This window comes from Pteropus alecto, unplaced genomic scaffold (assembly GCF_000325575.1).
Source record: "Pteropus alecto unplaced genomic scaffold, ASM32557v1 scaffold113, whole genome shotgun sequence".
Taxonomy (NCBI): domain Eukaryota; kingdom Metazoa; phylum Chordata; class Mammalia; order Chiroptera; family Pteropodidae; genus Pteropus; species Pteropus alecto.
In genome coordinates, this window is record NW_006433949.1 from 6,925,450 (window position 1) to 6,935,547 (window position 10,098).

General features: G+C 58.8%; 1 protein-coding gene across 2 annotated transcripts in view; it reads right to left on the minus strand.

Moving 5' to 3' along the window:
- Window positions 1–677: 677 nt before the first annotated feature.
- Window positions 678–10,098, minus strand: part of LZTR1 (leucine zipper like transcription regulator 1) — a 15,892-nt gene continuing 6,471 nt past the window's right edge. The window contains exons 6-21 of one of the 2 annotated variants that reach the window (XM_015586856.2): window positions 10,010–10,093; window positions 9,113–9,170; window positions 8,378–8,517; window positions 6,793–6,994; window positions 6,202–6,357; window positions 5,693–5,803; window positions 5,204–5,296; window positions 4,925–5,020; window positions 4,679–4,844; window positions 4,279–4,448; window positions 4,022–4,178; window positions 3,043–3,169; window positions 2,805–2,954; window positions 2,063–2,168; window positions 1,818–1,974; window positions 678–1,641 (exon numbers count right to left, since the gene is read on the minus strand). In XM_015586856.2, the coding sequence (XP_015442342.1) occupies window positions 1,592–1,641; window positions 1,818–1,974; window positions 2,063–2,168; window positions 2,805–2,954; window positions 3,043–3,169; window positions 4,022–4,178; window positions 4,279–4,448; window positions 4,679–4,844; window positions 4,925–5,020; window positions 5,204–5,296; window positions 5,693–5,803; window positions 6,202–6,357; window positions 6,793–6,994; window positions 8,378–8,517; window positions 9,113–9,170; window positions 10,010–10,093 (2,023 nt within the window). In that variant the 3' untranslated portion in view covers window positions 678–1,591. The remainder of the gene's footprint in view (window positions 1,642–1,817; window positions 1,975–2,062; window positions 2,169–2,804; window positions 2,955–3,042; window positions 3,170–4,021; window positions 4,179–4,278; window positions 4,449–4,678; window positions 4,845–4,924; window positions 5,021–5,203; window positions 5,297–5,692; window positions 5,804–6,201; window positions 6,358–6,792; window positions 6,995–8,377; window positions 8,518–9,112; window positions 9,171–10,009; window positions 10,094–10,098) is intronic. The other variant, XM_006908645.3, reaches the window with a different exon arrangement.

Consider the following 10,098-nt stretch of genomic DNA (forward strand, 5'->3'; position numbering starts at 1 on the left):
CAAGGGTCCCCACTGGTCTGCTATAGACCACAGTTTGCAAATAATTCCCTAAGGCTCCAGGCTTGTTTTGCCCCAGGCCATTTCTTCCCTAGTGGGCAGCCTTACGGATAGGCTCCCTTTGCCTAAAGGTGCCCACCTGCCACCAAGGCTCCCCATCCGCCTGCCCCTTGCCTCTTCGGCAATGGCTGAGTAGCAAGTGCCACATTTGTGTAGGGGCACAAAGAAAGCGAGCTTCAAGGCAGGGAAGAAATTATTTCCCCTAAAATGGTTTCCTGGCAGCTGGGGCAGAAAGATCCTTGTTCCCAGAAAGGAAGCAAATTGGTGTGTTCCACAATGGGATGGACTCACACAGGGGACGGGGAGGACACAGTAGCTCATCCCCACTTCCCAGCCAGGCAAGAGCTTACAGTGCAGCATAGGAAAAAGGCAGCTCCAGTGGTGGTTTGGGGAGGTTGGCACCACAGGAGGGGAGGAGGAGTCAACCTGCCACATCTGCTCTCCCCACATGTCTGGACCACCCCAAGCAGAGGCAGGGAGTTGCTGACATAGATAGAGAACCAGGCAAGACTGGCCAATCCCAAGCAATTAAGCCAAATGGCCAGTCCACAGCTTTGGAAGGGCCAAGGGCTGAGGCCAGAGCTCACTAGTGGGGAATCATGCCAGCTCAGCTGGCTGTGTGTAGTAGCTACCACTGCAATAGCTTTAATAGAGACATGTCTATGACAATAAATAGGGACAGACAGGGACCTGGGAGACATCTTTGCTGCCTTCTCCTTGGCACAGCCCCAGAGCCCCAAGATTCATACAGGCACATGTGATCCTGCAGCCCCTCTGGAATCCAGGCGTAGTCCAAAGTGATTGACCCTGTGAGCTGGGAGCTAACCTCAGAGCCCTTCACACCCAAAAATTCATCTTGAAGGGCACCAAAATTCATATTGAGTCAGACTCCATTTGCCCATCACTATTGTCCACTGCAAGCTCCAGGTGACAGGAGGGGTCCCTTACATGGATCTTCACAAGGGTGAGTGAATACTGTGTGGCCCCCACATTAGAGAATCCTTTGCAACATGTCACAGTGGCCAGACCCACAAGCCACGCTGGGTCTCTGCCGGGCGGGGGGCCCAAAGCCTGTTCCCTGGTGGGCTTTTCCCACCACTGGGGCGCTAGCCAGGACCTCTGCCTCCTGCTGGGTCCTCTTCACTGAACTCTAGATTTCCACCAGCCCTCCACCCCAGAAGAGAGTGCTAGCCAGGGGTTCTGCTTCACCGTCCACTTTCTGTGGGCTGTGTCTTTAACCGTAAAATGGAGCATTTGGAGCTCCCCACGACCAGCATGTTCTGCAGGGCCATGGAGGCCTCGATGTACTTCTGATATCCCCTCAGCTCCTTCTGAGGCTCAGCACCCTGCCCCTCAGCCAGCAGGTCTGACCACTCCGTCACAGGCCTGAGGGTAGGCAGCAGAGTCTTTACGGGGGGCAGGGCAGGCATGGTCATTCTCCACGCATGGGCTGGCACTGCCTGGCCTTTAGATGTCAGCGCCCAACTCTGCACACTGCTTGTCGGAGATGTGAGAGGCCAGGGAGTCTATGATGTCAAGCAGCAGCTGCTGGCTCAGTGATCGCAGCGTGGGTAGCTTGGAGACCTGCAGGAGGTGACCAAAGGCCAGAACAGATGGAACCGGATTCACATGAGAGCCTGGTAGGCTCCAAACACGGGGCGAGGCATGGCCAGTGGGTGGGTAGCTCTGCTTGGTTATCCCCAGGGCCCACAGCTACAGAAGACAGCCAGATTCCAGATACCTCCCCCACCCCAACTGACCAAGGCTGATGCCAAGGGAGAGTGGGTCCTGAATATGAGGAGTGGGCAACGAACGCTGGGCCAGGAGAGCCCTGACCTTGGTGAACTGGTGCACGATGATGTGCAGGCAGTGTCGCTTCATGTCCAACGCCTGTGTCTTGTCAGCTGCCTCCAGGATCTGAAATGGCAGGTTCCTTAGGGTATTGTCTCACCCTCTCACCCACCCGCTTGAGTGAAGGGAGGCCAGCGGGCACCAGGCGCACTACCTGCAGCACGTTCTGCACCGTCACGTTCATCTCCAGGTTCTGCTTGCAGTAGGCCTGCAGCCGGTTGTTGTAAAAGCCATAGTAGTAGGGGGCCGCGAACAGGTAGCTACAGCAGGCTGGTTAAGGAGCTGCTGACAAAGGAGCCGTTCTCCCACCCACCACCCTGCTCCATGAGGAGGGTACATCCAGAGCCTCCACATGCCGGGGGCAGAGACTGCAGCTGCTCAGAACCAGGGAAACCACTCCAATCCAGGCAGGTCACTGACTTGATCTCTACACGGGCTCCAAACCACTTAGGGTTCAAAGGCCTCCCTCCTCGAGATCCAAAGAATACGACAGAATCCTCTCTCCAAGAAAAGACCCATATGCATATTTGCAGAACCATCCACAGCCTCCCAGAGCCCTGAAGGGCATCCTTGCACCCTATGTTCAGATCCCAACTGAAGTGCCATGACCAGGAATCACTCCATGTCCATCTGTTTGCCCGTCACACAGCGATGACCGACTCCTTATTCCAAGCAGGTGTGAGAGTCAAGAACCCACCCGTCCTTCCTGGCTGCAAACCCCTCCATGCTAGCTGACCAAGTGCTTCAGAGAACTCTGGGAGAATACCAGGCAGCACTAGAAAGGCCTCCAGAAATTTCCCAGTCAAGACTACTGGCCAGTTGGGTCCCAAAGCTGCCCAAGGTGGGCGATGGGGCCCCCAGTGATGACCCGGGAGCACCCTCAGGGGAAAGGATGCAGCGAATCTTCGGGTGGCATGTTGACCTCGCCATAGTAGATGTAGCGCAGCATAGATTCGAAGGCTTGCCTGCTAGGTACCATCTCCCCAATGGAGATGTTTACCTGCCCATCCTCGGGCATAAAGGACCGGAACATGGCCTCAAAGTAGCTACAGACAGGGGAAGCAGAGGCCTGGCTCTCAACAGATACAGCCAGTGCCTGGGCCCCGCCCAGCCTTGCAGCCGTACCCCACTCACCTGGAGCGGGCAGCCAGGATGGCCTTGTGGGCTGGCCGAGGGTGCCCATCCAGCAGCAGCGTGATGTCACAGAACTCCGCGCCAGCCCCCTCTAGGTACGCCTTCATGTCCTGGATCAGAGATGTGCCTGGGGGTAGGGGGCATGGAGGGACCCTGAGTAGGTGCCCCTACCTCCAGGAGACTCTGAGATGGAGGGCTGCTTCTGACTCAGGCCTCAGGGCACTGCCTCCTGCACATCCACCCATTTTCCACCCTGAATGAACCTCCCCCAGGCCAGAGGCCTCATTGTGGCCTTTGAGGTACTACCAGGCCCTGTCCTCTTCTCCCCTCGGCCCCAAACATGACCCTCAGGCCTACCCATCCCCCAGTCTTATCTTCTCAGCCCACTTAGACCTCCTCTGGGCTTGGCACACCCTGTTTGCCTGCTGTGTGTCACCTGGAGCCAGTGGTCAGGGGCAGTACAGGCCCCAAGGAGAATCAAGGATGAAGGAGCCTATGACATCCCTTCCTAGGCTAGGTGGGGACAAGGAGGCACTGGGAGCATCTGAGGTGTGCAGGCTGTGCTCACCCTCACTGGACCCCAGATGTGGGTGTGCCTAGAAGAGAAGCTCAGTAACTACTCACTGCGACCAAAGTGAGAACATTGCTCACCTCTGAAGCCCTCAGACCGGATGTCAGTCAGGGCAGGCACCCGCACGAGAGGTGCCCTGTCACCTCCAGAAACATGCTCAGGAGGTTCCCTACCCACAGGCGCATGGCCCACTATGGAAAGTCCCATGGGTCAGGCATTCTTCCTTTTACTAACCCTAAACTGCCTCCCTGTCTGCCCCTGTCCCTGTGCCCGGGAAGCACTCTGGGGTCTCCCCTGCACCCACGCCCTGCCTGAGGGCCTGGCAGATGCGTCCATGGCTCCCAAGTCTTCACCAACATGAATGCCATTCTGGCTGGACACTGGTAAGGAAGGGACCAAGCTCCCTACCGATGTCCACAGGCTGGTCTGAGGGGGCACGGGGTGGTGGCTGCTGCTTCCGACGGACGATCTCCACAATCAGTGGGGACGAGAGGCGCTCGAACTCCTTCATCATGATTACCTGGTTGAAGTGGGACTCCTTCACCACGAAGTTCAGGCAGTGCTCCTGGGACAGACAGGCCGGGCAGGTAGGTGGGGTCAGGCCTCAGCCCCAACAGGGCACCAGACCAGACAAGGGGCTTGCATCAGTGGGCAGGGTAGCGTACCTTGAGCTGGCTCAGTTGTAGCCTGGCAGCGCTCTCACACACGACCAGCACGTTCTGCAGGTCCACGGAGGCCTCGATGTACTGCCGACACAGCTGCTCTAGGCGGCATAGCTGGAAGCTCAGTGCCAACTTGTACACGTCCATGATGAGCAGCACATCCTCCACATGGCCTGCGCCCAAGAGCTCCTTTAGCCTCAGTGACCAAGGGCAGGGAGTGGAGGACAGGGCCCAGGGCTCCCTCCATGGATAATTGTGGGTCAGGGCCAACGGACAGCAACTACAACCGAGCCACACACAAGCAGTCACAGGGAATCGCGGCCTCTGAGCCTCGGGCTGCCCACCTGCAAGGAGGGCTACCCGCACCCCACCCTGTTCCCCTTCCGCCCCAGACCAGACAGACCTTTTCTCGGGTATTTGATCTTGTCGGTGTAGAGGAATTGCATGAGCACCTCGAAGGGCCGGGCCTCCGCCTCTCGGATGGCGACATGCAGCATGGGTGGTCGGGCCCCGCCTACAGCCACAGCAGGGGCCTCCCTAGAAGCCGGAGCTGCCTCCTCCTCCAGTTTCTGTGGGGAGGAAAAGGGGAGTTCAAGGGCACCCCACAGATGCTGCTGCCCAGGTGGGGCCAGGTGGGGCAGCATCTCACCTGGGCCAGTCGCTCCCGTGCCTGCACGATCTTCCTGCGAAGCCAGCGGCTTCGTGCTGTGACAATGGCCACGTGGCCCTGCACACACTCTTCCTTCTGCAGCAAGAACAATGCCTTGGTGGAAAGACAAAATATCCCTACCCCAGGGGACAGAGACCCAGCCAGACAAGGCAGGGGCCTGGGGACTCCAGGTACCAGTAGACAGCCAGTGTGCCTCTGGGCTCAAAGCCCCCACACATCCACACAGTGGGCGGAGCTGGGCACAGGGAGGGCACCCACCTCGCCTAGCACAAATTCCACATCGCAGAACTGGCGGCTCTCCCACAGCCTCCCATAGTCTTCATGTAGCGTGCACTTGGGATAACAGGAGAACTGCAAGAGGAGACCCCAGTGTTGCCACTGTCGGCTCTGGCTCTGCCCCCTCCAGGCCATGAGTGCCCTTGAGGTCCCAGTGCCAAGCTCAGCTCAGCCCAGCTCCCTCCATTGACCCAGGCAGCTCCCAGGCCTCCTTTGGCTTTACTGTGAGCCCCCCACACTGTACTGAGGTTCCTGATTGCCTCAGCCTAGAGTCCCCACCCCAGCTGCCAAACTCCTCAGAAAGGCTGCCATCCCACCAGGTGCAGCCCCAGCTCTGGACACCCTTGGACAAGCCCTTCCCCCACGGACTGGGTCTCAGTTTCCATCATCAGGGCCCATCTGCCTTGGCTAGCCCCACTGCAGAATCAGCCCAAGGGGTAGCCACCTGCTCTGCAGGCCCGTGAGCCTCACCTGGAACCTGTACATCTCCCCACTGCGGATGTTGTTGTCCACAGTGCCACCGAAGATGTACATGGCATCCGAGATCACAGCAGCTGCATGGAAGAGCCTCCCACTGGGCAGCTGGGTAGAGAGGGGGACAAGTCATTAGGATGGGACAGGGCGGGGAGTCTCCACAGAGGGCTGGCTGAGGCCTGGAGTGGGCCAGGCTGTGGACAAGGATGTGGTACTACAGGACTTGGAGGGGCCAGAGCAGGTCCTAGGCACAGCCACAGGCACAAGGCAGGTATGTAGGTGAGTAGGCAGGATAGGCCCATGACCCACGGACCAGACAAGAGCAGGAACTCAGTCTCTTGTGCTGCACTGACATGGTCTGGCAGTAGGATGCGGTCTCCTGGCCTTCAACTCACTTACTGTGTGACCCTGACAAGTATCCCTTTGAGCCTCAGTCTCCCCATTTTTGAGAGAGACCGATGATAGGCCCAGCTTCAGGGAGTGGTAACTAGGGCGCCAGCCCTCACCTCTGAGGCAGGCGTGGAAGGCTGCTTGGCAGTGGTGGTGCCGAAGTCCAGGCCAAACACATCTCGGGACTTCTTGAAGCCACCTCGCTCCTCAGAAGCCAGGGCAGTCGCCTCCTCAGAAGCAGCTGCCCGCTCTGGCACCTCGGCCCCGCCAACCTGATGGGGAGATATGAGGATGCGTGGGCCAGGGAGGCACCAGAGAGGCACCAGAGTCTGCCTGCTGTCCCTGCCTAAAGCGCTGTTGGCACAGGTGTGGGGGAAGAGCCACAGGATGAGGGTGCTTGTAGCACAGCTGAGCAGGGGAGCCAGAAGAATGTCCTCAGCAAGGTGCACACATGGTGGACAGTAGAATGTTACGAGCCTGTAGGCTACAAGATGGAGAACAGGGAGAGGGGCCGAGGGCCCAGGGTCAGGCCGGGGCAGGCAACCAGGGCTGAGGGCATCCTGGCCTGGCTCCTGCTGGCTGGCTGAAGCTCCAGGAGTCCCCCAAGGCTGTGAGGAGGTGGGGAGGAGGTGGGAGCAGGTGGGTCAGGAGCCCTCCCTCCAGACCACGGGCCCTGGGTCCCCTCACCAGCAGCTGGCTGTGCTCACCTCGCTGTCTGAACTGGGCTGGACAACCTCCCAGGTCTGGAAGTCCACGTCATAGCAGTGCAACTCATTGGGCAGTGTGTTGTCTGCCGCGCCCCCAAACACATAGAGGTGGCGGTCAAAGGCCACCATGGTGTGCCCGTAGCGCCGCTGCGGGGGTGGTGGTGATCCCCGGAGCAGGTGCTCAGTGGGGATGCGAGTCCACCTTGGGACACATAACAGGGAACCAGTGCCACACAGAGGCTCCTGCTCCCCTGTGACCTCCATCTGGGCTCTGAGGACCGCCCCCACCACATGCCTAGGCTGGGAAGTGCCCTCTGGCCCCCGGAAGACCAGCCCAGGCTGAGGGAGGGCCTGTAGTGTGTGTGCCCAGTGTCCCTTGCCCCATTTCACTCTGGCACCAGCTCTGCCCACCTCTTTGTGTGGGGGAACAAAAGGGTAAGCATGAATCTGAGCCAGAGGCTGCCTGGGGGCTGGAGTGGGGCTGGCCTGTGAGGAAAGTGGCACCACACTAGCTCCACCCTACAGGGTCACCAGGGTCTCCCAACAGCCATCCTAGCTGCTGCTGGGGGCCACATTTTCCCTGGTTTTCTTCCTACCCCAACCCCTTCACTCCGAGCTGCAGCTCTGCCCCCAGCTCCGGCCTGGGCCCCTCATCCTGCAGCCTTCTGCCCTCTAGATGTACCTTCCTCAGCCTGATCCACAGGTGCCCCCATACTCCTAGGCACCCCTCAAGCCCTGTGTCTTCCCTCAATACTGACACCTCCTTGAACACCCCCTTGCAGATCAGCCACCTGTCCATCTGGCCAGAGCCTGCATGTCTGCCCCAACCCCACCCCAAATCCATGCATACCTGACCTCTCCCCATGTCCCTCACCTCTCCAGGTCTGCTCCTGCCTGCTCTGAGCTGTCTGCGCTGCCCACTTCCCTGAGGGCCAAGGCCAGGGTGTAGCAGAGAGACTGTGTGCAGTATGGTTCTCCTCTCAGGCCTGGCCACCCAGGACAGGAGAGCTAGGCAGGCATCATCAAGGTTTCCCCTGCCCAAATGCCTAGTCTTCCTCCTTCTCAGCCAACACACTGGCCTCCAGGGCAGCTCCAAGTTCCCCCCGAGCCTCCCTGACCTGTAGCCGAAATTCCATGTTCCCCCTCCTCCACTCACTCGCAGAGCCAATGCCTGGCCCATGCCACCTCCAGGCCTCGGTCCCCATCACAGGGATCAAGGGGTGCCCAACAGTCAAGGACAGCATAGGCTGGAAGCTCTGAGGGCCCACACACCCCTCCGGTCTTCTGCCATCCTATGAGATCTGAGCCAGCCACATCTGTTACTGGTGGCACTGACCATGCCTTTCACAGGGTGGGGGCATCCTTCACCTGGACAAAGAGGGAGGCCACCCAGGCCCCATCTTGCTGAGCTGTAGCCACACCTGAGGGGCCTTCAGGGGGTATCTGGCCCAATCTGTATAAGGCACCGCATATCCCTGCTCCGGGAAGGATAGCTGTAGGCCCTGCTATGTGTGGAAGCTCACAAGGATGGCTCCAGACGCAGGCGTGGGGCACCGGCTGAGGGCCCCAACACCAGGGCACTCACGTCTTGTCCTTGAATTCAAACTGGAAGAGATTGTTGGTAATCTTGGCTCCACTCTGCCCTGAGAACACAAACATCTTGTCCCGACACACGGCCACTGGGAAGTTGCAGCAGGATGGTGGGATCTCGCCGCTCTGGGCCACCTGCGGGTGGGGGGAGGCAGCTCAGCCCGGGGCCCTCACAGGACCCGGCACACACACCTGCGCTTACGCTGCTGCGCTGGGACTGTTTCTATTCCTGAAGTTCCTTTTGTGAATGAGAGTTCATAGATTATTTTTTGCAGAACAACTTAACTTTTTGCAGCACACCTTCCTAAATGGGGGCTAAAATCTTCACTACAGGGGAAAGAAACCACCTGGGGAAAGACAGTAGAGCTATCAGACAGCTGGCCTGGAAATGGCAGTGAGCGGGCCGGTGGGTGGCATGCTGCCCTCGCTATATTCAGATAAGGGTGGGTTATATCCCAACTGCATTGGTCACCTGTGACAGGATGCCATCCAAACCACAGAGCCTTAAGTCGCTAGGTAACTGCCACTAGAATTGGTCGTGAAGGCCGGGCAGGTCAGCGGGGAGGGCAAGGCCAAGGACAAGGCTGGGCTTTGGCAAGGGGAGCAGAGCAGCTTCTACCCCAACCCACCTCAGTCCCCAAGCCCCTCTGGTCTCCCACTCCAGCCTCCCAAGGCCCTCACCTCCCTGCACCGCCCCCCCGAATCCCAACCCAGCACCCTAGCTCCTCACCTCCTCCCAGCACATGAGCTCCCGGTCCTGGAGACCAATGGTCCACATGTCATTCAACCTTAATAAGGACAGAGGGGTCAGGATGCCCATGGATGGAGCCAATTGTCAGAGTGGGCCTGAGCCTGGCCAGGAGGGATGGCTCCAGGGAAGAACAATGCATTAGGTGGGACTCTGGCCAGGAGACTCGAGTAACATGAGGCAGGTGCTTCAGTCAGGGGGGTGGGCATGGCACTGAGTCCTTGGTGTTGCAGGCCCCCACCTAGCTAGCTGGGAAGAAGGGCCTCATTCCCAATACCTAGGGCAGGGAAGAGGGTCCGCCACTCAGCTGATCCCCAGGGCTAGGAGAGAACTTCACAGAAACTGCATTGTCTGGGGTTTCTATAATGCTGAAGTTTTGGGGAGTAAGCACATGCTATTTTTGTAAACAGAAAAATACAGCAAAGCCAATTTGCCACAACAAGGAGGAAGATGCCTGTGATGTCAGCAAGAACCCTGTCACCCTCCGAAGGCGAGGACGGGGGTTCTGAGCCATGCTGCTTCCACTCATCTGCTCACTCAGCTCCTCAGGGTCACAGCAATTCAAGGGCCACCTCCCCCACCCCCTGACATCTAGCTACTTGCTCTGGAGACTTAAACACCATTGACAGCTGCACAGACATGCCCCAGAAGGGATCTCAGAGGTGTCAGTCCTTCTGACCACTGTGGGGGTTAAGTGGCAGCTCCACTCAGTGGCCCTCACCCCTATCCCGTCCACCTTCCTCTTCCCCCATCACCTGTTCACACACCCACCCTCCTGAGAAACTCCCGGCCTGAGCCCTCCCATGCCAGAAAGGCCCACTCCACCTTAGTACACTGGGCCGCTCAGAAGCAGGGTGCACACACTGGGTTACCACCTACCTGGCATTGCCATCGTAACCAGCAAAGATCCACAGCTTATCACTGTACACCGTGGCACCATGGGCTGATCTAGCAACCGGCAACCTGGA